The sequence below is a fragment of the Sciurus vulgaris genome (genome assembly GCF_902686455.1).
Source record: "Sciurus vulgaris genome assembly, chromosome: 11".
Taxonomy (NCBI): Eukaryota; Metazoa; Chordata; class Mammalia; order Rodentia; family Sciuridae; genus Sciurus; species Sciurus vulgaris.
The window spans coordinates 1,031,333-1,059,296 of NC_136472.1; the positions used below are offsets into that span (position 1 = coordinate 1,031,333).

Sequence of the window (27,964 nt, forward strand, 5' to 3'; positions counted from 1 at the left end):
TAAACTTTCCCTTAGAGGACTTTATTTCTCTATTTTTGTATGGACCATTTATTAAATAAGAAGACTGAAAAGTAAAAATATATTTTACAATCAAAGAAAAATCTGGTTATGGACCTTCCCCACACAGCAAATAACCAGAGACACAAAGTTCTGAGACAAGCCCACCAACACCCACACAGCGGGTTTCAGCTGAGAGCAGACGGCCATAGAGGGAAGAGGCAGCCTAGAGAGGCCGCGGCGTAATCAAACCACACACAGTCCTTTTCATCACACACAGAGGCGGAAGCCAGAGGGCACCCGAGCCAGAGCACACACTGGGGCTGGCAGGGCAGGCCAGCCTCACTGAACACGGGGTGTGGCTCTGCCAATGGCCTGCATCCTCAAACACAGGGACAGGAGTGGCCAGACCCGGCAAGGGCCAGCCTTGAGCCAGGAGCCTATGTGTGTCTGCCCTGACCTCTGTGACCTCTGCCTTTGAGCTGGGTCAAAGCATTCCTTCCAAGTATGGCAACCTTTCACAGATACTAGACACAGGACGCGACCAGGTGGAGTAAGCAAGAACTGAGACCTGACACCCCCACTGCCCTGGACTCCCAACAGGAGACAGAATGGAAGAAGTCTCACTTAACCAAAGTCTTCATAAAATGTGGTCTGTTTTCGGTCTATTAAAAAAATAAAGCGTTCATGAAAAAGGAAAGGAACAGACCACAGTAAGTCCTAAGTCATATTAAAACTGCCATTCTCCTCAGAGTGCCAACCCATAAGTGTTGCCTCCACGGGCACTGCAGTGGCAGCTCTGGGTTGGCTCTGGTGACGCTCTCCCTGGGACATGCCCTGCAGAAGCACGTACCCGACACAGACAGCGATGTTAAGGCAGAAGCCAGGCACCGCAGCCACACCTGGGTCCTGGACGTGGGTGCTGCAGGCTGGCGAGCCCTGTGCTAAGTCTGCAGACAGCACTGAGCCAGCCACCTGGGGAAGGTCTGTCCTGCCCACCACGCCTCCCGCACAGGCCCGCACAGCCTGGAGTGGGGGACTTCAGCGGCTGGCAAGTTGGAGCAAGTGCTGGAGTCCACCTGACAGTATATCTCGGTCCTCTCCACCTCCAATCCTTACTAAGGATCCACAGAGGCACCACCATCCTGCCTCAGGGTTACGGAAATGCACTCATGAACAATGCATCTGAAAAAAGCACCCGAAGGTGGCAGAAAGCACTGCTCTCTAGCAAAGCTTCAAACCTACATTTTTAGAGGGAAAGAGGCTAAACCTTTAAGCACTTTCTCCATCTAAATGTTTCATGAAGTTGGAAATGTTGGGCTTCACCTTCATACCTGTATCTCACAGCCAAAGCCTGGGTGCAAACACTTGGGAGAAGGAAAAGCAACTGCAATTCAATGCAGAAGGTGGCGGTGCAGCCTGCAGCCATGCCGCTAGCTTCTCAGCACATGGTGAGCCTGAGTCAGGCCTACCACCAGGTGTCGCCCAGTCCTCCCCCTCAGCAACGCTGCAGCAGAACACCAGCTAGCCACACACCAGGGGCACCCGGCAGGCACAAGCAGCTCCAGCCTGAGAGGTCTGCAGACACTAAAGCCAGCTGGGTTTCTCCTCTACCACCGCGGACGACAGCGCTGGTGCACAGCACTCACCCATGTCACGACAGCAGCAGCCAGGGACCAGAACAGTGGGAGAGCAAACGCAGCGCAGTGCCCACTTTCCTCACTCCCGGTGGTGAGGGCCTATCAGGAAGAGAAGCCCCAGTGTAGGTCCGATGGAGTCAGAGAGCAGCCTCCAGCAGGCAAGGACCAAGGCGGAGCGTGGCCACTACTCGGGCTCCCTTCATGTACCAGGTGTGCACTCAGCTTGGGACTGGAATCTGTCACTGAGGCCTGGAGGGATGGCGACCAGCGAGCCAGGCAAGAGGTCAGGCCTGCTGGCCAACACCAGGAAACATGGCTCACTTGCCGGGCACCAGGTGAGCAGCCTGGGATCACACACAGCATCAGAAGGACGTGAGCTTTTGGCTTCAAGGTTGTAAAAATGGCCCGTAAGTCAGCACATGTGGATTCTGTGCTCTTTACGCTCCTAGGTCAATCCCAACCAGGCTGAATAATTATGCCACTTGTCAACTCAGAAAGACGCTCAGCAATTTCAAACACCCTGGCAGAGGCAGCCGCTTTCTACGAGAATGCTTTCCAGAACAGTGTGAGAAGGGGAAACGCAGGTCCCCAAGCAAGAGGAGGAGGGGTTTGTGCAGTGACACTGCCACACCATCACTGCCTAACCCCAACAAGGAGGGAGCTGCTCTACCCTACCAACAGTCAAGAGGACTGCTGGAAACTGAGACCCACATGCACCCCAAGAAAGGCAGGGAGGGGGCAGCACAGACGGCCAAGGAAGGGGTCCGTGGGTGGTCTTCACAGGATTCTTGTTGGGATGGTGACCTGGGGAACCACCTTGGGTTACCAAGTCCAAAGGGCTGGTGGTGAGAGGCCATGGGCAGCAGGCAGGTCTAGGACTCTTCACCCATCTGCAGCAGGGAGTTGATGGCGGCGTCCTTGTTCCCTCTCTGGGCTTCCAGCACAGAGCGGATCACCTCCCTGTCCATGTTGGGGAACATGTCCTGGATGGCCTTCAGGTCCTCCTCACTACAGCGGGGCTGAGCAGTCACAGCTGGCGCAGGCATGGCCACAGGCACCATGCCAGGGCTACAGACAGTGGGCATTCCTGAAGACAGAAGATTGAGTGTGGGAGAATGTCAGTGTCACAGAAGTGCAGTGTCTGTTTCTGCTTGAGAAGAAACAACACTTGCCTGGCTCCTGAGGGGATAGTTCCTTGAACACTGACCTGCAGGCACACCCACGGCCCAGCAGCCCCCACACCCACCACAGGCAGGCTGGGCTATCTTCTCCACTCGTGACAATTTGTAAAAGTCACAGGTTCCAAATCTCACATGAACTTACTTCACAATAACAGGTGACCACACATTCTGACCCTCCAAGACCTCAGAGACTCCCACTCCAGACGTGAATCCTGCCTGACAGAGGCCCCAACGCAGGTCTCAGTCTGGAGATGAGCAGAGTACCATGTCTGCCCCTTCATCAGGCATCCCTCAAATCTCATGTCTACTGCCATCGGACACTAGGATGCCCTCCGCAGTAGGGCAAGGACATCAGTGAGGGAGAACAGCATGGCAAGCCCTCAGCAGCCAGCAGGGCCACACACGGACCCCAGGACAAGCACCACACACACCAAGACCACTAAGCAAATGCTCCCCAAGTCTCAAAGCACCAGCAGCACGAGCGCCCTCAGGGAGGCTCTGCCACGCGCCTACAGCAGCTCTGCATGGGTAGCCTCAGGCCACGCCGGGAGAGGCTGTCACAGAGGGTCACGGAACTGGGACAGCTGAGCTCACCCCTGCTGCCCGGAGACAGGCCAGCCTAGGATGCAGGAAGTGCTGGCAGGGCTGGGTGACTAACCGTGACAGTTCCCTTTGGATTTCTCTCTAAAGTTATAAGGGGTCACATCGTTATCGATTCTTGAAGGCTTTAAGTGTGAACAATCCTCCCAACCAGGTTCAAGGGAACCAATGTTTAAATGACTTCAGGACATAGCTTTCGCCCCTGGCTAAATTCAGAAGACCCTCAAGGCAGCATCCTGAGGCAAAATCGGCAACGAGGCCCTAAGATGGGCTGCGGGCCCCTCCGGGCTGTATGCCTCCCCCGTACTCCTACCCAACCGGCCAGCCCCCCAGCAGGGAAGGAACACAGAAAACTACCACCTCCCACAGCCCCTCAGGACTGGGCCCTGGCCCTGGCCACATGCTCCCCTTCACGCCAGTGCCTGCCTGGCTGATCTGAGACAGGCTGTGACACGCTCAGCACCCTGTACTGCTCACAAGAAGGGGGAAACCACAGCAGGGGCAGTAGCACACAACTGTCATCCCACTGGGGTGGCCACAGTGGATGGCACCCTCCCCACTCAGCAAGTGCCAGCTCAGGAAGACAGTGTTGCCATCACAAACATTCAGGAATGACCTGACTCAGGGGACACTGGGCATCAACTTCTACCAGGGTAGGGCACTTCAGCACCAGCCAATACTACCAGGACAACTAAGGAAGGACCCAAACTTCCATAACCTGGGAGAAGTAGCTAAGTCCAGGACAGAGGCAGGGAAGGCACACGAGCTGGGTGCTTCCAGGGGTGCCGGAGTCAGGAAGCACTCAGAGGTGAGACACATCAGACAGAGTGTCCAGACTGCAGCCAAACACGGAGTCACTAAGTGACAATGCAGTAACAAACTACAGTCCAGAGAAGAAACCACCGGGCCCACACGGCTACAGCAAAGTCAGCGGACAGCAGAGGCTGATGCCAAACAGGCAGCAGTGGTGACCACAAGCAGATACCAAGAGAGTGTCCAGGCTCAGTCCTCAAAGGTAAAAAGGCAGTCATCTTGCCTCCCACACAAGCATGTAGGACTGAGCAGCAATGTTGAGGGTGGGCAGCTTTCCAGGGCACAAGCTGGGCATGCCCACAGGGATGGTATATGACGTGCAGCACAGCTGTGGGGCAGATGGTGGCACCACAGGGCCTGCCACAAGGCCCTGGGCACACTCCAAGTCTTGGGCCAGGGCCTGGATGCTGCCCTGAGATGTCAGGTAGGGTCTCACAAGCAGACGGCACCATCTACTCTGTGGCAGTCCTCAACATGGATGCTGTCCAGAGCAGTGGGATTTCCTCAATGAAAGGAGATGCACACTCCCCTGGGGGCAAAGGTAGGCACCAGGGGACTACAATCTCCAAAGATTCTGGCAAGACATTCTTTTTTCTGTTTTGTACCTTTCTATAAGAAGCTGTTTCAAAATTTAAAAATATACATCAAAAGAAGAGTTCAAAGTCTCTGTTTACAAAAAAAACCTAGCCTTTCCTAAAATAAACATTTTAGGGCAAACTTTAAACACATTTGCAAAGAGAATTAAGGATAGAAGGCAGAAAAAGACAAATAACTTTTCCTTATTCAGAAGCTGATTTTCTATTAACCAAATATGCTTTCATGTTGTTAACTAAAGTACACAAAATTACGTCATTCCCCCCACCAAAAAATGTTCAGGTCCTGACCTCCAGTGCTATGAATGATGGGGCTGTATTTGGAAACAGGGTCTTTGCAGATGTACCTGAGCTGAGATGAGGCCATGCTGGAGCATGATGGGCCCTTGTTCAAGACAGGAGGAAGACAGCCGTTAAAATGATCAGAGAAGCAAATGATGAGATAAGAGAGCAAATGCAGGCACTGAATGATCACACCAATCAACAGTTAAAAGAGTAAATGCAGGAAGCAAAGGATGATTTCAATAAAGAGATTGAGATTCTGAAAAAAAACAAAGAACCAAACAGAAATTCTTGAAAAGGAGACAATAAACCAAATTAAAAATTTCACAGAAAGCATAACCAATAGGATAGAACACCTAGAAGACAGAACCTCAGACATTGAAGATAAAATATTTAATCTTGAAAACGAAGTTGACCAAATAGAGAAGATGGTAAGAAATCATGAACAGAATCTCCAAGAATTATGGGATGTCATGAAAAGACCAAATTTAAGAATTATTGGGATTGAGGAAGGCACAGAGGTACAAACCAAAGGAATGAACAACCTATTCAATGAAATAATATCAGAAAATTTCCCAAATCTGAAGAATGAAAGGAAAATCAAATACAAGACGCTTATAGGACACCAAATGTACAAAATTACAACAGACCCACACCAAGGCACATTATAATGAAAATACCTAACATACATAATAAAGATAGAATTTTAAAGGCTGCGAGAGAAAAAAATCAAATTACATTCAGGGGGAAACCAATACAGATATCAGCAGATTTCTCAACCAGACCCTAAAAGCTAGAAGGGCCTGGAACAACATTTCTTAGCTCTTAAAGAAAATGGATGCCAACCAAGAGTCTTACACCCAGCAAAACTTACCTTCAGATTTGACAACAAAATAAAATCCTTCCATGATAAACAAAAGCTAAAAGAATTTACAAATAGAAAGCCTGCACTACAGAACATTCTCAGCAAAATATTCCAGGAGGAAGAAATGAAAAACAATGATGTAAGTCAGCAAAGGGAGGAACTACCCTAAAGGAACAGCCAAATAAAGGAGAAACCAAGTCAAGTTAAAAACCAAAAATAAGCCAAAATGACCAGGAATACAAATCACATCTCAATAATAACCCAGAGTATTAATGGTCTGAACTCATCAATCAAAAGACACAGACTGGCAGACTGGATTAAAAAGAAAGACCCAACAATATGCTGTCTTCAAGAGACTCATCTCATAGAAAAAGATACCCACAGACTAAAGGTGACAGGATGGGAAAAAACATACCATGCACATGGACTCAGTAAAAAAGAGGGGGTATCCATCATCATATCAGATAAAGTGACTTCAAGCCAAAGTTAGTCAGAAGGGATAAAGAAGGACATTTCATACTCCTCAATGGAAGCATAAATCAGCAAGACACAACAATCATAAATATCTATGCCCCAAACAATGGCTCATTCATGTTCGTCCAACAAATCCTTCTCAATTCTAGGAACCAAATACACCACAGCACAATAATACTTTAACACACCTCTCTCACCAATGGACAGATCTTCCAAACAAAAATTGAACAAAGAAACCATAGATTTCAATAATGCAATCGATAATTTAGACTTCACAGACATATATAGAATATTCCATCCATCAATGAGCAAATACACTTTCTTCTCAGCAGCACATGGATCCTTCTCTAAAATAGACCATATGTTATGCCACAAAGCTGCTCTTAGTGAATACAAAAAGACAGAGATACTACCTTGTATTCTATCAGATCATAATGGAATAAAATTAAAAATCAATGACAAAATAAAAAACAGAAACTACTCCAACACCTGGAGATTAAATAATATGCTACTGAATGATGCATGGATAACAGAAGACATCAGGGGGGAAATAAAAAAATTCTTAGGGGTAAACAAGAACAAAGATACAACATATCAAAATCTCTGGGACACTATGAAAGCAGTACTAAGAGGAAAATTCATTTCATGGAGCACATTGAATAAAAGTAGAAAAAGTCAATAAATAAACGACCTAATGCTACAGCTCAAAGCCCTAGAAAAAGAACAGATCAACACCAAAAAGTAGTAGAAGACAGGAAATAGTTAAAATCAGAGCTGAAATCAATGAAATTGAAACAAAAGAAACAACTGAAAAAATAGACAAAATAAAAGTTGGTTCTTTGAAAAAATAAACAAAATTGATAAGCCCGTAGCCACACTAACAAAGAGAAGGAGAGAAAACTCAAATTACTAAAATTTGGGATGAAAAAGGAAGTATCACGACAGACATGACTGAAATGCAAAACATAGTTAGAAGCTATTTTGAAAATCTATACTCCAACAAAATAGAAAATCTCAAAGACATCGACAGGTTTCTAGAGACATATGATCCACCCAAACTGAATCAGGAGGACATATGCAATTTAAATAGATCATTCTCAAGCAATGAAATAGAAGTGGTCACCAAAAGCCTACCAACAAAGAAAAGTTTGGGACCAGATGGGTTCTCAGCCGAGTTCTACAAGACCTTCAAAGAAGAGCCCAGTCCAATACTCTTCAAAGTATTCCATGAAATAGAAGAGGAGGGAACCCTTCCAAATTCATTCTATGAAGCTAATATCACCCTGATACCAAAATCAGACAGAGACACATCGAGGAAAGAAAATTTCAGACCAATATCCCTAATGAACATAGATGCAAAAATTCTTAACAAAATTTTAGCAAATCCTATACAAAAACATATTAAAAAGATACTGCACCATGATCAAGTGGGTTTCAACCAAAGGATGCAAGGTTGGTTCAACATCCGGAAATCAATAAATGTGATTCACCATATCAACAGACTTAAAATTAAGAATGACATGATTATTTCAATAGATACAGAAAAAGCATTTCATAAAATATAACACCCCTTCATGCTCAAAACACTAGAAAAAATAGGGGTAGTGGGAACATACCTCAACATTGTAAAGGCTATCTATGCTAAGCCCACAGCCAACATCATTCTAAATGGAGAAAAACTGGAGTTTTGTTCCCTAAAAACTGGAACAAAGCAGGGATGTCCTCTTTCACCACTTCTGTTCAACATCATCCTTGAAATTCTAGCCAGAGCAATTTGACAGATCAAAGAAATTAAAGGGATACAAATAGGAAAATAAGAATTCAAACTATCTCTATTTGCCGGGGACATGATTTTATATTTAGAAGATCCTGAAAATTCCAGAAAACTTCTAGAACTCATAAATGAATTCAGTAAAGTAGCAGGATATAAAATCAATGCTCATAAATCTAATGCATTTTTATTCATAAGTGATGAATCCTCTGAAAGAGAATTTAGGAAAACTACCCCATTCACAATAACCTCAAAAAAAAAAAAAAAAAAACAAACTTGGGAATTAATCTAACAAAAGAGGTGAAAGACCTCTAACAATGAGAACTACAGAACACTAAAGTAAGAAATGAAGAAAACCTCAGAAGATGGAAAGATCTCCCATGTTCTTGGATGGGCAGAATTAATATTGTCAAAATGGCCATACCACCAAAAGTGTTATATAGATTCAATGCAATTCCAATTAAAATTCCAATGACCTACCTCATAGAAACAGAGCAAGCAATCATGAAATTCATTTGGAAAAATAAGAAACCCAGAATAGCTAAAGCAATCCTTAGCAGGAAGAGTGAAGCAGGGGGTATAACAATACCAGAACTCCTACTACAGAGCAATAGTAACAAAAACAGCATGGTAGCGGCACCAAAATAGGTAGCTCAATGGTACAGAACAGAGGATACAGAGACAAACCCACATAAATACAGTTTTCTCATACTAGACAAAGGGGCCAAGAACATACAATGGAGAAAAGTTAGCCTCAACAAATGGTGCTGGGAAAACTGGAACTCCATATGCAGCAGAATGAAACTAAACCCTTATCTCTCACCCGGCACAAAACAACTCAAATGGATCAAAGACCCTGGAATCAGACCAGAGACCCTGCACCTTATAGAAGAGAAAGTAGGTCCAAATCTTCATCATGTTGGCTTAGGATCAGACTTCCTTAACAGGACTACCAAAGCACAAGAAATTAAAAAAAGGAATCAATAACTGGGACAGATTCAAACTAAAAAGATTTTTCTCAGCAAAGGAAACTATCAGCAATGTGAAGAGAGAGCCTACAGAGTGGGAGAAAATCTTTGCCACATGCACTTCAGATAGAGCACTAATCTCCAGAATCTATAAAGAACTCAAAAACTTTACACCAAGAATACAAATAACCCAATCAACAAACGGGCTAAGGAAATGAGCAGACACTTCACAGAATATCTACAAGCAATCAACAGACATGGAAAAATGTTTTAACTTCCCTAGTAATAAGAGAAATGCAAATCAAAACTACCCTAAGATTTCATCTCACCCCAATTAGAATGGTGATTATCAAGAATACAAGGAGCAACAGGTGTTGGCGAGTATGTGGGGAAAAAAGTACACTCATACATTGCTGGTGGGGTTGCCAATTAGTGCAGCCACTCTGGAAAGCAGTGTGGAGATTCCTTAGAAAACTTGGAATAGAACCACCATTTGACCCAGCTATCCCACTCTGTGGCCTATACCCAAAGGACTTAAAATCAGCATACTACAGTGATGCAGCCACATCAATGTTCATAGCTGCTCAATTCACAATAGCTAGATTGTGGAACCAACCTAGATGCCCTTCAATTGATGAATGGATAAAGAAACACAACAGAATATTACTCAGTCATAAAGAAGAATAAAATTATGGCATTTGCAGACAAATGGATGAAGTTGGAGAATATCATGCTAAATGAGATAAGCCAATCCCAAAAACCAAAGGCCAAATGATCTCTCTGATAAGCAGATGATGATACATAATGGGGGGTGGGAGGGAGACAAGAATGGAGGAAGGATGGATTATATAGAGGAAAGAGGGGTGGGAGGTGTGGGGGGAAGGGAAAAATAACAGATTGAGACAAACATCATTACTCTATGTACATGTATGATTACACAAATGGTACGACTCTACTTCATGTACAACCAGAGAAACAAGTTGTAACCCATTTGTTTACAATGAATCAAAATAAATAAATTAAATTAAAAAGAGATAGGAGGAGACACACCAAAGGGTGAGTCCCTGGAGGGACATAGACGTGGGGCCAGAAGCTTAGGAGGCAGGAGGGCCCTCCCCTGGGGCCTCTGGAGGATGTGACCCTGCCAGAGCTTATTCTGGACTTCTGGCCTCAGGAACTGAAAGAGAACAGATTTCTGTATTTGAGGTCCCCAACCCCTCCCACCTGTGGCCCTGGTTGCAGCAGCCCTAGGACATGAAAAGCCCGTGTTCCCTACAGGTCCCTGCCCCTGTCCCCAGACCTCTAACTCAGGATAACAGGGCAACAGACATCTCACACAAACAGGACCGCATGCCCTGGATGGAGCACTGCTGAGGTCCAAGACCATGCTCCAAGGACCAGGCCCTCCAGGCCTCAGGGCCCTGACACCGAGTTTGCCAGGTCCCGAACTTCCATCTGGGTTTCTTGAGAGGGCCAGTTTCCCTGTTCACTCGCCAAGGTTCTCTCCTTGAGCTCTTGACAACCACGGCTGCTTTAAAGCACCTGGGTCATGATGGGTCGCTGGGTCAGCCTGGTGCTCGGGTTTTGGCAGACGTTCAGGACGTGGCAAGGTCCTGCCCTGGCTCTGAAGAGCGCTGCCCTCAGTTCCCACAAGAGCCTCATCACAGGCAGAGGCTCCCAGGTGTGCACGGGCTCAGGCCACAAGCCCCATGTCCTCTTGTAAGGGCTGGCTGTGGCACGTGCGGGGCCGACGAGCCCTCCACTCCGACTGGGCAGGATCCCGAGGGCCCCACACTGCTCGTCTGCCAGCACCTCTGTCCTGTGCCAGCCTGGAGCAGCACCACTGGTGTCTCCTGAGCCCAGGACCCTCCCAAATTCCCCTGCCCCACAGATCCTCCACTCCCACTGCCCCAGTCTCTGGCCTTTGCCCCTGGCCTCTGTTCAGAACTAAGCTCCCTGGACTGTGGCAGAGAACCAGGATGACATGGTCTTTCCCTGCCTAGTGGATGATACAGGAACACAGTTATCATCCTGTCCACCTTGACCAGTTTCATGGCTATTCTGGTATGAAGGCCAGCTAGGCACCAGTGTTGTCCTGGCCCCAGGTGGAAGGTAACCAAAGGTTACCATGAAAACTCAAAAGCACAGAAGCATACAAAGGTACCTTCCAGCTCGGCACGAGTGCCGCCATGATGCCTAACTCATACAGGCAAGCATGGCAGCAGACACAACGCCCAAAGGCAGGGGTGCGCTTCACCAGCAGGAACTTGTCTACCATACCAGGCACTAAGCGAGCTCATTCCCACATCTGCAAAACTCACCGTCTCTGCACCAACAATTAGGGAGCACACAGACTACTTCCTACGTCTCGTATCGAGCTCCAAGGCAACCTGCACCCTGCTTCGGAAGGTCGTCTGCAAGGCACCACCCTCACCCTTCTACACGGGCCCCAGCCCCACACGCATGCTGAGGCCCCTCCCCCACTTTCCTACTTTTATCAAAGAGCAGCCGCACACAAACCTGCTATCGGTACATAGCCAACGCCCTGCTGGTACACAGTTGGCATCAGAACCACAGGCTGGGGTGGCATCATCATGGCAGCTGGCAGTGACTGAAACACATCAAAGACAATCATGGGGTCAGGGAAGAAGGACTACACCACATGTCAAAACTTATCTACTTCCAGCCTCACAGAGCCCGGACATAAGACCCAAGAAAGTGGAGCCCAGCATAGGTGCTACGGCCTCACACCAGCACACCACCTCCCCTGGGCCGGGAGAACACAGGGTGGGTGGCCTGCACAGGAGGTGCTGTGGACGTGCAGCACTAGGTGATGGGGTACAATACAGAGCGCAGGCCTAAGAAGGCACGTCTATGTACTTTAGGGTCTGTTTCTGAGAGCTCACGTCTACACCAGCGGCTTCTCTCTACAGTCCTAGAGTTCAGTTCAAAACAAAGCATGTGCTGGGCATGGCACACTCATGATCCCAGTGGCTGGGAGGCTGAGGCAGGAGCACTGCAAGTTCAAAGCCAGCCTCAGCAACTTAGTGAGGCCCTAAACAAGTCCAGCGAGACCCTGTCTCTCAAATATAGAAAGGGCTAGGGATATGGCTCAGTGGTTACGCACTCCTGGTTTCAATCCCCGGTACAAAAACAAAAACAAAAACAATAAAAAACCCCTACCAAAACAAAAGTAAAACAAAGCTCCTGAACGGGTAAGTAAACAATGATAGTGTGCTCTAGCAGAGGCTTGTTAGAGACAGGAGACAAAACACTCAAGCGACCACACATGATGCTGGGGTCCAGGACACTCTCTGAACATTCAGCAGTAAAGGCAGGGGACCAGAAGGTGTCACTGCAGTGCCACGTCATCATACATGTAGACTGGCCACGCTCATTTCCACTCTCGTAGCTTAAAACTTTCCCAGTAAAAGTTTAAAATAACAATTAAAAAAGAAAAATCCCCGGGTGACACAAAAGAGATGAGGGTGCCCAAGAGCCCAGACCCCAGTCCAAGATCCCAGGAGCCACAGATGCCCCAAGGGTGGGAGTGGGCAGCAGCCAGGGGGCCGAACGTGCTGGGCCTGCTGCTCTACAGAGCCGGGCCTCTGCTCTCACCCACGCTACCCAGTGTCTTTGCCCAGACGCCTCGCCTCTTGGCGGCCACTCACGGCCTCCTGGGGAAGGACCCGCAGGCCCAGAACCTGAGGCAGTGTACCAGGCCTGGCTGGCTGCGTCACATCACTCACAGAGCCAGACCCCAGGCCCCAGCGCCTACAGGGACGGTGGAGGCTCCCCAGAGCAGGCTGCTCCCCCTGCGGACTGGCCGGCGGGCATGCTCACCGTGTAGGACATGACCAGGTTGATCATGCCTTCCTTGTCATCCCCCTGCCTCCCGCTCAGGCTGTACCACTCATCCTCCACCTGGCCCTGCTTCAGGGACTCGGGGATGGTGATGTGGGTCCAGGCAATGCGGTCATCCATGGAGAAGGCTCGCTGAGGATGAGAGGAGACCCCATCAAGGCCCACTGGTGACCCATGTGACAGAAACCAAAGCTCTCCCTGCTGCTGCATGACCCCTACACCAGACGGCATCTGCATCTTGCCAGCAGGACAGAGTCCCTCCCAGCCCTCCTGAGGGAGCCTCCTATTCAGTCAGATCTGTCTGAGCGGCCCAGAGGCCAGCTTTCTGTACCTCCTGCCTAGGCACCACCACGGGATGGACTAGGCTCTCAGCAGACGAGGGAGTCTCCCCAGGGCTGCTGGCTCTCCCCTGCTACACCCACATGCCTACTGTTCCTCCCCAGCCCCCAGTGGGCTGATCCTTACTCCACTAGATACCACCTCTGCACCCCTGTGCACTGCAAGCACCAGACCAGGGGAGAGTGCTGAGCTGCCACTTACAGCCCTACTCTGTTCCCTGTGTGCTCCCCTGTGGGCCAAAGGAAGAAGGCAGAAGAGGCTAAGAGGAAGGAAGACTGAAGAAGGAGGGTAAGGGGAGGCTGCATCCCAGCTCCTCCTGGCCCTGGCCCTGCAGCCCCAGCCTTTGAGGCACGTGTGGCCTGAGCCAAACCTCAAAGGAGACTCCTATAGCCACCTGAGCTTCCTGACTGGCCCTCAAAAGTGCTGCATACCTGGCTACTAACTTGGCCACTTGGATACTACTGGTGGACTTTGTGCCTTGCATCAGTAGGACCAGTATTACTACCAGCAAGCAACAGAATATAACTGGCTTGAAACTAAACCTACTCGTGAACAGCTGTCCACAAAGTGACAAGCGTTTGTGTCCCTGGCAAGGTTTCCAAATAGATGCTGTCAAAGGAGCGGGAAAGCAGGGAGAGCTGAGGCCTGCGGCACAGCCACCTACATCAGGTATACAGGTCACCTAAAGTCAGTGGAGCAACCCGAGATGACGGTGTGCTGCTCACCTCGTCAAAGATCTCAAGGTAGAGCGAGTCCACGCCTGGGGGCACTGTGCACTGGATGACCTTGTTCCAGCGAGGGTTCTTGGCGCCATTGTGGGCTGTGGGTGTCTCGTACACCGCGTAGCCTAGGCGCAGGCGGCAGTAGGGGTCCATGCGTGTCATGCCGTAATTCTTTGCCAACTTTGCCTGAAATGAGTCAAGTTCAGCAAGATGAGTGCCCACCACCCACTGACACAAGCAAAGAGAGGGGTTGTGTGACTGCCCACCTCTATCAACTCTCCACGGAGGCATTTTGCTGGCATGAACTTCAGCCACCAGAGCTCAAGGTGCCAGGAGCAGGAACCACTGATGAGCATGTCCACTGCTGTAACAAAGTGCCAAGGCCATGCCCAACCAAGGATGCCCACCCCACAGGTATGTCTCCAGCATCCTCCTCAAAGGGGCCGAGGGGGAAGGTGAAAAGGAGGATGCCCTCAAAGGACTGAGTCACCCCAGAACCTGGTGACACCTGCTGCAAAGGTTTCCGGATACTGTGGCCAGGGCTGCCTGGGGCTCCTGCTTCTTCTCTTCAGGAATGGGGTGTCGGCAGCAACTCGAGCCCTGTTCCACTGCAGCATGGGCTCACAGGGACAGGACATGGTGGCTTTCCTGTGCCACAGGTCTCTGAATCACAGACCACAGGCCCTGACTTCAGGCCAGACGGTCTGCTCAGCTGGACTAAGTGTGTCAGGGAGCAACACCAGCAATGACTATGAATGAGACGAGATGCTGGCAGAGCACTATACAGCAAACAGGAACTCAAAGCGCATCAAGGTTTAAGTTTAAGACTCAAAGCTATAAACCCTCCACCGGAAAGCAGGAGAAAATCACAGCACTGCATTAGGCAAAAATCCCTTAGATACGAGCAGGAAAAAACCTTAAAAATAGGACTTCATCAGAATTATGAATACCCATTCATAGAAAGAAACTTAAGAAAATGAGGGGACCAGACAAGGCAGGGAGAAATACTTGCAAATATCACATATGTGATAAAGCACTTGTATCCAGAACATAGAAACTATTGACTCTCAACAAGACACACAACTCAATTAAAAAATGAGCAAAAGATCTGAAGAGATACTGATAAGAGGCACAACAAAGAATGGTCAATATCACAGGCCATCAGAGGGATGCAAAGTAAAACTCCAACCACACAGAGACAACTACAAACCTATTAGAATGACTACAATGGAACAAAACAAGACGATATCAACCAAGCCCTGTGCTAAGTGCTAATAAGAGGAGGAGGAAGGCTGCTGGAGCTCTACGCGCTATGGGCAGCAAAGCAAGGTGGCACAGCCACTAGGGAACCTGCCATATGAGCTCCCCGTCCCCACCCCCATAAACTAAAGTGCAGACTTTGGTTCACAGAGAATGCTACCTGCAAATGTTCCGGGAAGCTTCAGCCCTACTGCCAAGAACTGGAAACACCCTGTGTTCCCCAAGCAGATGGACAAACAAAGGTGGTGTGGCCACACGGGGGTGGGCAGACTACACACTTGGGCAACACAGCAGACACTGTACTCCAGACGCACCAGCTCCGACCACAGGTCAGGTGGCTGTGCGGTGTGGACTGCGAGACGGATGGAGGGAAGGTTTCGAGGTGTGGGAGAAGTCTTCAGTCGTGCTTACACTCATCAAAAACTCACTCAAGTGCACAAAGCAAAAATGAATGCATTCTATCATGCTAAGTGAAAGAAGGTGATCCCCAAAAACCAAAGGCCGAATGTTTTCTCTGATAAACGGATGCTAATTCATAGTAGGAGGTGGACAGTGAAGAATGAAGGAAATTTGGATTGGATTGTGCCGAGGGGAGTGAGTGGAGGGGAGGGGATGTGGAGATGGGAAGGAGGTGGTGTGAGATGGACATTATTACCCTGTATACACGTCTGATCACACTACTGGTGTGACTCAGCACCATGTGTAGCCAGAGGAAGGAAAAGTTATGCTCCATTTGTGTACAATGTGTCAAAATGAATTCTACTGTCACATATAACCAATTAGTACAAATTTTAAAAATTTTTAAAATGAATGCATTCTAACATGTTAATATTCTCAATGGAGGCTGACTTTTGGAAAATAGTGCAACTACTGCAAAACCTGCCACCTGCCCACCCTTTCCAGCCATCTCATTTCTTTCTTTCCCCTCTGAAACACCAAAAAAGCCTTTCCACATTGCCTGTAGACCCTCCTGGCTCACCCCATGCACTTTCTTGCTTGATCTGATGCTACAGAGCTTGCCAAGGACACCACTACAGGCACCTCTGAGCCCAGCTCACCTCTGGCAGGACAGACCTCCCCTACCCAGGTTCCTGGACTGGGCATCCAGGCCCAGCTGGAGTTCTAGCCACATCCCCTCTTCTGAGCATGGGCCTCTCCCCTCAAGTCCCTGGCAGCAAGATCTGGGTCCCAGCCTCCATGTATCCACTCACTTTAAATTGTCCTCAAGTGAACTGTGATTCTCCTTCCTCACCATTTTGGTTAACCCACTCTGCTCTCCTGGGGCCAGCCATCCAGGCCCTCCTTCCCTCATACCTTGCACACTCTACCAAGCCTGGCTGGGTGTCCCTTCCCAGCATGCAAGAGAAGATCAGCACAAGGTGCGTGCAGTGGCTCACAGCCCATGCTGGGGGGGCAAGGCATGGGGGCAAGAGATGGAGAGAAATTTTTTGGCCTCCACTTCTAGGAGGATTACAGGACTGGGGAGTTGGGAGGTCACACCTACAGGACTGAGAAGAAGGCAAGGCTGGACACAAGTTCCACTGGGGTATGTTGTGTGTAAGATGACCACTGGACACCAGGGAGATCAGGGCCCTGGTCTGTACCAAGGGATACATCTTTGGCTAGGATCTGCACATGGATGCTCACACACATGGGCTATTGGAGCTGCTTGGCCCGGTGAGTGGCCGGGAGGAGGAAGAATACAGACACAACCCTTCTGGGGGTCCCAGGAGATGACCACAAGAATCCAACAGGGCACCACTGAGCAGCCTTCCAGAAGCTGAGGGAAGTCTATCAAAAGGGAACAGGAGGACTGGGGTTGTAGCTCAGTGGTAGAGTGCTTGCCTAGCATGGGCGAGGCACTGGGTTCGACCCTTATTACCCCATCCATCCATCCATCCATCCATACATACATACATACATACATAAATTCAAGGTTAAATTCATTAAAAAAAAAAATGGAGGAGGAGGAGGACCAGGAGGATCAGGAATGGTTCTCAGCAGTGCTCCTAATGATGGCAGGCCTAGGCAAGTTGGTGCCTGGGGTGCAGACAGGCTGCGGCAGGGGGGCTCCAGGACTCTGGAGAGAGGAGACAGGCCAGAGGTGGTGGGCACCTCTGAGGCTCAGCCAGCCCTGGTATTTGTACTTTGAGACAGGGCACCTGCAGTTACCCTGTCCTACCAGGTAGCAGTGCTCAGGAGGCACCAGCTACAAGTGGGAAGCAACACATTATTTTAGAAACATACACCTGAGCAGATGTTTGAGACGAGTCATGAGGAAAGGAGACTGGCTGTGAACAGCCTAGCACAGACTGTGGCTCAGCACCCAGTGCAGCTGAGTAGTCCGCTGGGCACACGTTACCTGAGGGCCTTCCTACAGTCCTGCCTCTCCACTCTCCGCCTGTGTCCATGGCTTTGCAGGACATTCTGGATGGTCAATAATTAGCTTTTTTCCAACAGTGCACTTCAGCTTTCATATGAAAGTCCCTTGAGCAACCCACAGACATATCCTGTCTGTCAGCATGGAGCTGTAGGGCTGAGCAGGTGCCACTGACTGCAGGGCAGCAGTGCAGGGGTCAGTGGGAGCCACCCACGTGGCACATGCTGGTGGGGCCATGGGCAATGCCAGCTCCCCCCACTGCTCTGAGGATCAGGCTCTCCTCAAGGAGTAGCGTCACCAAGAAGCAGAAACCCACCAACATTCAACATAATTATTTTAATTAATTTAGGCAGAACCTCGGGAAATCATCAATAATTTTCATATGTGTTTTTTTCCCACATTGGATAGGTGTTTCAGGAAAAACGAGCCAGAAAAATTCCATTTGTTCACATGGAAAACAAGGCATAAAGGCCAAAATCCACATCCCCGTACCTGATCATGACATGCCTCTTCTCCCACCCATGCCACTGCCCGCAGTAAAGAGACCTGACACCCACCTGCACCACAGTTATGCTGAGGCGGCCCACAGTGCCGACTGCCCCTCCGTACTGCAGCTGCTGGGCGGCCTGGGCGTCCAACTGGACCTGCTGCTGCTGCTGTGTGGGCGTGATGCGGAGGAAGTCCTGTGGGAGCTCACCGATGTATACCTTGGGGCAAGGAGAGAAGTCAGGCCTGCAGGTCAGAGCAGGGCACCAAGCAAGCCTGTAGCACTCTCCCTATATGCCAGGACCAGTGTTCAGCCTCCCTCACCTGTGTCCTAATCAAGCCCCAGACTGGGCTCAGTTTGTTTCTCTATCTGTGAGTGAGAGCCAGGGAACCAGGGTTTCCAGCCTGATCCTTGCCAAGATTGGGCTTAGGAAGTTCTGAAAGGCATATCAGAGCTCAGGTAAGCTTAGACCATGTTTCAGCCACTAACACCGGATTCTCATTCTCAAAAAAGGCCCACTAGATGGTGACCTGGAGTCTCCCCACACTTCACGTCTGTGCCCATGATCCATTTCTCCTGGCACCACATCTGAAAGCCTGGGCACTACATGTCACCGGGTCAAACAAATGAGATGAAATTGGAACTCTGGATCTGAAGTTATTTGGAAAACCCCGTGTCTGATAAACTTCAAGTATTTCCACTTGAAGCATCTCAAATTCAAGAGGGGCCTGGAGGACAACAAACAGCACACAGATCCAGAAGGCCTCACTGCTCTGTTCTGGTCTCTCACCCAACCCTGCTGACCCACGTGCCCAGCCTTGAGGACAGGTGGGAGAAGGAAGGCCTAGGCTGGAGGACAGGAGGACACACACCCAGAGCAGGAATTCTCCAAGGCCTAAAGGGCTCCAAGAAAATAAGAGTGTCCAAGAAAAACAGAGGAGACCAAAGCAAGATTCAGAAGGGACAGACTCCTAAAGGGGGTCCTGGCTAAGGCTCACACCCAAGTCGAGAAGAGGTCAGGATCAACCAGGAAGTGAAGACCTGGAGGTATCTGGAGCCAAGGCACCAGTGGCTTCGCAGGAAGGCTACCCTGGAATTGGTCCACCTGCCTGGGGTCCACAGTGAGAGTGCCAGGAACAAAAGATTGGCAGGGCAGCTCTGGAGTAAGCACACGCTTCCTGGGCAGCACATGCCCCCAGCTGCAGGAAGGTGTGCCACCTGAAGAAGGATACTGCTGTTCCTGTGCACAGCTGGGGCACAATCTGTAGTATCATGGGCAAGAAGTACCCACAACCAAGGTCGGCTGAGGAAGCCTGTCAGCCCCCAAAATTCCTGCAGAAGGGAGGGCAGGCAGGTCTGGCTGCTGGAGGAGAAGCTCGAGCACTAATGGGTCCAGACACCTGCCAGCATCAGTGTTGCCTGTGGTGGTTCTACTGGCCAGGATACATGCTCAACAGAAGCCCAAGTGTCACAGAAGCAAGCCCAGGCAAGTGTGTTCCCTGAAAACTGCTACAGGGAGCACTTTGGGGCCCAGGTGCCACAACACCCTGTCTGTCTCCACTGTGCAAACCAGACATCCATGCCTGCTTGTGGTGGGCTTCCACTGACATGAGACAGGCAGGCTTCCATAAGTCCTACAGGTGGCTGAACTCCCAACATGCGCGGGAAGCACCTCTCCCCAGTGGCTCTGGTCATGGAAGGTCTGGCTCCTGTCTGACTTCCCACCTCTGGGTTTCCAGAGAACACAGACCAGTCAGAGGTCCACAACAATGGGAGGGCAAGGTTGTCTCCATTAGGAGTGTCTGAGCAACCCCGCCCCCTGGAGCAGCAGCTCCTGCTGAGGACAGCACACAACCTTCACACCTCAAAGGCTCGAGCACAGGCTGGGCCCAAGAGGGGCCTCACCCTCACAGAAGCTCCTGCTGGAAAGGGATTGCCACCTGTGAGGCCTCTGTTGCCAGGTGACAGCTGCCACTCCCCAGATGCGCAGCAGCCTCTCCTGGGACACTTCAATGGGTTACAGCAAGTCTGGGCAGAGTCTTGAGAAAGGCCCCATGACAGGAGATGCCTGTTCCTGCTGGCACATGAGAAATGCTGATACCTCCCACAGGGGCTCAGGGCTCAGTCTCCCAGGCATCTAGACCACACTCTTGAGTCTTCACACAGCCCGTATCTCCAGGCTCCGTCACCAGCATTGTCTACTCACCATGAATAGATTATTTTGCAGAAACAGACTCATATTAGCCAGGCACAGTGGTGCACAGCTATAACCCCAGCAACTTGGGAGGCTAAGGCAGGAGGTTTATAAGTCTAAGCCCAACCTGGGCAACTGTGTGAGACCCTGTCTCAAAATAAAAGAATATAATGGGCTGAGAATTGGGAATGTAGCTCAGTATAGAGCACCCCATGGTTCAATCACCATATAGGAAGGAAAGAAGGAAGGAAGGAGGGGAGGGAGGGAAGAAGGGAAGGAGGGGGGTAGGGAGGGAAAGGAAAGGAAGAGATGAGATGAGAAGAAAAGATAGAACAGCCAAGTTCTTGGAGTCAACACACAAAGGCTAAATTCCCACCTACTGATCTGAGAAAATGCCTACCACATGCCATATACTACAGCTCTAGGGCTGTAGCAGAGAACACCTGCACCTCCTGGGGATGTGCCCGGTGTAAGAAGACAGGTCAGCAGGTGCCCCAGAACTGGTCAGGGAATGTGGGTAGTCCCTGACCAGGGGACTGCAGACATGGGGGGTCAGAAAAATTTGCTCAGAGGAAACCATGCTGACTCTCTCCTTCATCAATCTCTTGTCTATCCCCTTCTTAGGAATGGGATCTCTAGGCAGTGGGATTCCCTTTAATTGTATTCTTCTGGGTCTTCATTATAGAATGGGACTGCTTTTCGATGGGGGAAAGGCATAATTAAAGAGCAGCTGTACTGCTACCTTTCAATAGACTCCTTTCACCTTCAAGTTACAAACAGGAAGGTTAACAAGGAGAGTGGGCATGACTGGGCAGGGAAGAGGAGCCGAGTCTATTCCCAGTAGAGAAAACCACCCACTCTGCCTAGGCCATGTGACCATGTCTCACACTGGGGACATGCTGCAGAACCCTGCCCAGTCTGCCTTTTCCAACCATCAGGAATCCCCCCAAAAACAAGAGAAGCCTGAGACTCCCAGGTTACAGGAGATGCAGCCAACACACACGAGAAGTGAAGGGCAGGGACCCCAACAGATACAGGGAGCAAGCAGAACGTGGAGCTGACAGGCGTGGCCCAAGGCCAGCCATGTTCACAGTGATGGGCATGCTGACATTAAGTGAACTAGATGAGGGTCACAGGGGACTCTCTACCATCTCTGGAGCTTTTCTTTAAATACAAAATTATTCCAAACTCAGCTCATTAGAAAAAAATTTCAACTTAACCTAAAGAAAGGGAGGAGAGGGGTGTCAGTCATTGCCGAACAAGGAAACTGGTTATGCAACCAACACACTGTCCACAGGAGAAAGACAAGCTTGCCTGCTGGTGCAAATCCCTGATGATTTCTCAATTTAGAATGAATTTGTCCAAATGAGGACACATTTCTACACCTTAAAAAGCTACCACTGCTAACAAAATAAGTTAATGCTTCACAAGTCATGGGTGGGTTCAGGTGCTGACGCAAATCCTCTCAAATTAGTGGCAGTTCTGGAGAATGTCATGAATAATCATGTACTTCAAATTTATTTTTAAAATTCAGTGCTAATTCTAAAATGTATTTTTGCCATATTATGATGGAGATGTTTGAATGGTCACATGAAAATATATGCTTTATTCTAGCTCAAAGATTTGGGAATATAAAAAGACAGTGATTAAACTTGAAAATAGACACAAAATGGATCTTTTTTATACACTTTTGCTTAAAGTTACAAAATAAATATACTAAGTCCAATAGTAACAAATAATTTTAAATCCCTTTGTTAAGACCCAAAAATTCCACTTCTAGGGACCAGTCCTGTGGAAACACTTGCTCACAGGTGTGTGAGCACAGGTATGTTTGCTGCCTCTGCTTGGGAAAAGGAACAGTCACCTGGGGTGCCCAGTTCCCCCAGCCAGGAGCAACTACATGACACAGACCTACACAGCCCTGAAAAGGAATGAGGTGCTCCTGTGCTCCCAACCTGACAAGGAGACCCCTGGGTCCCTGATGGAAGAGAGGGAGGGCAGAAGGAACATGCTGGGCCTCACACCTGGTGCTGCCTGGTACCTGGCCACGGAGACAGCACAGAGCAGTGAACCAGTGAGGAGGTTGTCTGACTCCACTCCTGGATGTACTTGAAAGGCAGAGCCCACGAGATTTCCTAGCAGATGGAGGAGACAAGGCTGTCCCAAGGCTTTTGTCCTGAGCAATGAAGGGAGGAGTTGTTCACCTGCATGTCTGAACATTCCAGGGGAAAGCAAAGAGCTTCTGGACTAGAGGTTCTGAGTTCAGGAAAGAGGTAGGAAGGGACAGTCACCGTCACCAGCACGCAGGAAGCCATGGCACCAAGGAGACCTCCACGGGAATGAGGGAAAACTGGCCAGGTGCATGTGGTGTTGGAGCATCTGTGGTGGCTGATAAAGAGCCAGGGGCTGCTGCCCCTGGGTGCACTTTCCAGAGCCAGAGCCCACTGGGGAATCTCTGAACACAAGACAAGCTGCTGCTGTCCCTTCCTACCAGTTTCACAGCCATGCTGCCTCTCTGCCTCTTGCAGGTTCCCAGCCCCCAAACCAACCTGTACCCAGCTCCACTGTCTAGTTGGTGTGAAAGCAAAAATGGTACAGGGATCTGGCCACAGTAAGAGCCAAGTTTCTGACAAATGAAAACTAATCCATAGGGACCTAGCACACATCAGTCCCCAGACCAGGCCAGGTGCAGGCACTGCCCACACACCAACTCCACCCATCTTCACTCCAGCACTGAAAAAATTTTGTGAATGGTGACCAGATCAAAGACTGAGAGTTGTTGCTGCACCTAAAGTCTCAAATAATTTACATATCTAAAATCTCAATGGGCAAGAGAAGCAATGACTCGCAAGAGAGGCCAGGCACAGGTTTGAAAGGCAGGAAGCAGACAGAAACCACTCTTCAACAAACCAAGAGGAGAAGCAAATACCAACCAGACTCAACACACAGCAGAGTCAGTCCTCAGGAATTAAGGTCTGAAGGAACTTGAAGCAAAGGCAAAGGGATCCCCATGAAAGGTCTGGACACAAGGAAGAGAAGAGAGCAGCATGTACTTCAGCAAATCTCAACAAGCACTGACTGCATAAAAATGCTGCTGCACCCTGTGGGAGGGTCAAAAAAGAATGCAGGAACTATAACACAGAGCACGCACAGCACCTGGACTGGGAAGAGCTCATCCAAGGATGCACCGAGGTCCTGGCACTGCCGGGCATGTTGACTATGATGATTGACTTAAGAACCCCGTAACTTTGCAAGTTAACATTTCTAGGGTAACCACTCAAGAGAACAAAAACACATTACATATTTTCCAAACCAGTACAGAATTTAGTAATAAACTGATTTTTTTAAACCTATGTATGGTAAATCCAAAAAAAAACAGAATAAAAGCACAAAAGTGTAAAAAATATGTGTACATATGTATGTAACAATAAAAACTAATAGGTTCAGTAAAAAAAATTCAAACTTCTTAAATTCAACTTCTTTTTTTTACGAGGGATACTGGAGAGTGAACCCAGAGATACTCTACCACTGAACTATATTCTCAGCCCTTTTTAGTTTTTGAAACAGGGTCTCACTAAATTGCTGAGGCTGGCCTTAAACTTGCAATCCTCCTGCCTCAGCCTCCCAAGTCACTGGGACTAAGGTTTGCACTAACACACCAGACCTAGATATTTGGCTTCTTCAGAATACATCAGTGGGCTGGGAATTTAGTTCAGTGGTAGAGCATTTATCTACCATGCATGAGGCCTGGGTTTTATTCCCAGTACTATAAAAAAGAAAAAGAGTGTGGCTGTTTGCTTGATGATGGACATACCTTAAACATAGATTCTGAGCAAACTGTAAGTCAAAGAAAAACACACACACACATGCACACCAAATAAATACTCCCTAGAATGAAGACAGAGTAGCCATCCTAGTATCAGACAAATGAGCAAAGATGAAAGGCCAGCAAGGACACCACTTCGTGGCCATGGTCCCACTTACTGGAGGATCAGCAATGCTAAGTATGCATGTACAATTAACTTGGCCTCAGAGTCCCAAGCAGACATTCACAGCAGCCAGAGACACAGGCCAATGACACAGCTGGTGAGCATGCCCTGCCTGCTCAGGGCTTGCCCATGAGCATGTTGTCAGGGATGAAGGCCACAGACTCAGGCATGGAAGGCTTAAAAATCATGGGCTCTTGGTACACTCAAAAAAGAGAAAGCCAATACAAACCTCAAAAGAAAACCAACTGCTTCCTCTATCCCTACAAAGTAAAGGGAAAGACCTGGGCAATTGGCCTTGCTTGTCCCGCCACACGCTCCTTCAGGACAGACAGACAGCTCTAGCTGGCAGCAAGGCTCGCCTTTACCAACAGCCCAGCTCAGAAACAGAGAATGGAATACCATTTTCAAACACCATCCCATGCCATCCCTAATGAAGCTACAGGTTCAGCAGGTCACCAATGAAGTCAAGACCAACACAGTCCTAGACAGGACTGCGCCTCCAAGGACCATCCAAGAGACACTCAGAGACAAGGGTAGAGCTGACCACCTCCAGCTGCCTCACTGATCAACCACCATCTCCAACAGCAGGTCAAGATGAACCCCTCCTGACATGAATGCTAGCCTGGCTTAAAGCAGGTCTCCTGCCTACATACCCACACACCCACAGAGAAGCAGGACTCTGTCACTTGCCATTGGGACCCTTTGGAGCTTTCTAATAGACTAGGGTAGAAGAAAGGTGGTAATTCCAAAACACTGGCATTTTTCAAAAGTGAGGCAGATGCAATACAGGGTGTGGCATCCCTTAGTGGCTATTCAGGAAAAACTACCCTGAAGATGTACGTGCTGCTTCTCCTGAAGCAAGAACTGCACTGGTTCTGCTAACACAAGCAAAGACTCCTCCCTTCAGACCTGCAGGATGTTGGGTATACCCAGTCCTCTCCTCACCACTACCAGCCCAAAGAAGGGACAAAGGGCCCTCCCAGACCCTGTCAGAGTGTCTGCTCCCCTTTACAGCCTGCAGGACTCTGCCTGGTACTCCATCCCCACCCATGGGAGGCAGTAGCCACAGAGTTAGCTTCCTAAGCACGAGTTCAGGCTCCCAGGCTGGAGGACCTGAACCATTACCTAAACACTGCCTGGGGCTGACACACAGGAGGCTGCCTGCCAGGGCTTAGGGATGATTACACACACGCACTGTATCACAGGTTCTTTTTGTTTGGAAGCCTAGCATCATGTTAATCTTCACATCTCCATAACTCCATTTCTTGTAACAGAAAAAGTAGGGATATAATAAATATCAATACATTATGGCAAAAGTAAGAATTATATTGGACCCTACTCACTGTCCCGACAGGGGCTGTGGGCAGCTCAACTAGAAGTAGCAGCTGTTGGGAAAGGTGAAGCAGCAGAGAGCATGTGCCTAGCAAACCCATGGAAACACTGTTGCTGGCCAGATAAGGCTCAAGGGCCACATTCAGCCTTCCATCTATAAGACACCCTGCTCGAGGCTGAACAACATATCCCCTTCTCCACCTCCAGAACTCATGCTTCCAATGGCTCCCCTCCTGACCCGCCTGCACTCCTATTCCCCTTTCAAGCTGGGGAGCAAACTTTCATAGCATCTAACTCCCGAGTTAAAGCCTGGCTCTCGGAGTTACCACTTACAGCCACATGTTCCTGTGCTACGCACCTGTGGTTCACTAAGCCATAGCTGCCCTGAATGCCATGGTCACCCACACTGCTGAATGGTTAAGTCACCACGCACCCCAAGTAGAGTCAAAGACCCCAGTCACTAATGCTGCCTTCTTAGAGCCCTGACTCAATGTTACTACATGCTTGCAGGTCATTAGGGTACCCCCAAAACACTTGCTGTGTCTGTACATAATACAAATAGGAAACATATGAACCCCAAAACACTGAACAAGTAGAAAACTGCACCAAGCCGCAGTACTGGGCACCACAGATCCACCAAGTCTGAACATTGCCTGCACTCCCAATCACTTGCCAGTGTGCAGGTTACGCCAGTTCACGTGGTCACAGTAGCAGAGATAGGTACCCTCACTAACAGTGAAGGCTAACCATTGGTTGCTCGCTTCATTCCAGACACAGAGTGCACCAGTATAGTAATTTGAACTCAGTCCCACACCATAGTGCGTTGGTTCCCTGGAGGTCAGGGCAATTCCAGACCACACAGCAAGGACGGGGCTGTCCTGCTGGCCACTTGCAGCAGGACAAGTGAACAGTGGCAAGTCCTGGCTCTCCCACATCTCTGTTGAGCAAGTCAGGTAGAAATGAGAAAACTGCCCACACGACCAATCTGCTGTTGTCCCTAGGGTGGCTCCAGATGAAGACGCGGGAACAGTGAGCACGGGAGGCAACCCTGCCTGTGCCGCCTCTGGAACGCGCCCACACCAAGTGTGGTAAGCGTCAGGAGGGTCACATCAAAGGCCTCAGGGAAAGTCCACGGCAGAGTCCGCGCTCATCCAAGAAACACAAACATCAGTCAACACCAGCGGCGAGGGTGGGGACCTCGGAACGCCAGCTGCCCGGTGCATTCAGTCTGCACGTCAGGGAAGGGACGCTGCGGCAGCCTCGGCCGCGGCCCAGTCGCCTAACAGGAGCCCGTGGAGACCATCCACGCCAGCTCTCCAGAGGACCCAGCACCCCGGGAAGCCCAAGCCCTCGCTCCAGGGAGAATTCCAGTTGGGAGGGTCTTCCAACTTCCCTGCTCCCACCCTCGCATCTGCAGATGACGAAACGGGCTCGGGAAGGAGGCTACTAACTGGGCCCGAAAGGCGGTCCGCACGCCCTCGCCGTGTGTGGAGAGGACAGGGGCCCTGGGGTCCGCCCGGCTTCGGCCCGGAGGGCGCCTACTCCGGCCTCCCACGCGCCCAGCCCCTGCGCGGGTCCAGCCCCACCCGAGCTTCCGCCCAGCTCGGCGGGCGCCCGCGAGGGCCAAGGAGAGCCGGCGCCCGGCCGCCCGCGCCGCCGAGGGCAGAGGCGACCCGAGGCCCCTCCCGCCGCCGGAGGTCGCCACCCCCGCCCGGCCCTCTCGGGGCCTCACCGGCCCGCGCTGCGTGCTGACGGTGGTCGCCATAGTGGTGCGGCGGCCCCCGCGCCTCGCCGACCGGACAGTGACGCGCAGGACGAGCCCTTCCGCGCCGCCGGAGCCTGCGAGCCAACGGTTGTACCCGAGGCAGCCGCCGTCTGTCAGCTGACGGCCGCGGTGCCCCGCCCCCAGGGCGCTCACTGCGCAGGCGCCGCGCAGGCACCGCCCCTTCCGGCTTAACTGCGCACGCGCGATCCAGGCTGGGGCAGGCCCGGGACCAGCTCCCGGCAGGCGCCTGCGCAATGGTTCTCTCCCTACCCCGCCTCCCTGCATGACTCCCCCTCGCCTGCCTTCTGCGCATGCCCCCCTACGGCCTGTCTGCCGCGGAGCAGGGGACTCCCTACTTCCGGCAGGTCAGGCCCCAGGCTGGGCGTGGCGATGCCACCTCCTCTATCCCTAGTCTGATGCGTTGCGGAGGATGGTTTAGAACTGAGAA

The 27,964-nt window shown here is 50.1% G+C and overlaps 1 protein-coding gene across 3 annotated transcripts; it reads right to left on the bottom strand.

Moving 5' to 3' along the window:
* Positions 1-27,664, bottom strand: TOLLIP (toll interacting protein). 3 transcript variants are annotated; one of them, XM_079104958.1, is made up of 6 exons: positions 27,484-27,660; positions 18,307-18,456; positions 14,113-14,295; positions 13,028-13,180; positions 11,705-11,795; positions 1-2,724 (listed from the first exon to the last, which is right to left on the bottom strand). In XM_079104958.1, the coding sequence occupies exons 1-6, from the start codon at positions 27,514-27,516 to the stop codon at positions 2,510-2,512; spliced, it is 825 nt and encodes a 274-aa protein (XP_078961084.1). In that variant the 5' UTR covers positions 27,517-27,660; the 3' UTR covers positions 1-2,509. The 3 variants fall into 3 exon arrangements, with proteins under 3 accessions (XP_078961084.1, XP_078961086.1, XP_078961085.1); XM_079104960.1 differs by lacking the exon at positions 27,484-27,660 and adding an exon at positions 23,364-23,500; XM_079104959.1 differs by lacking the exon at positions 13,028-13,180 and having other exon boundaries at positions 27,484-27,664.
* Positions 27,665-27,964: the final 300 nt, after the last annotated feature.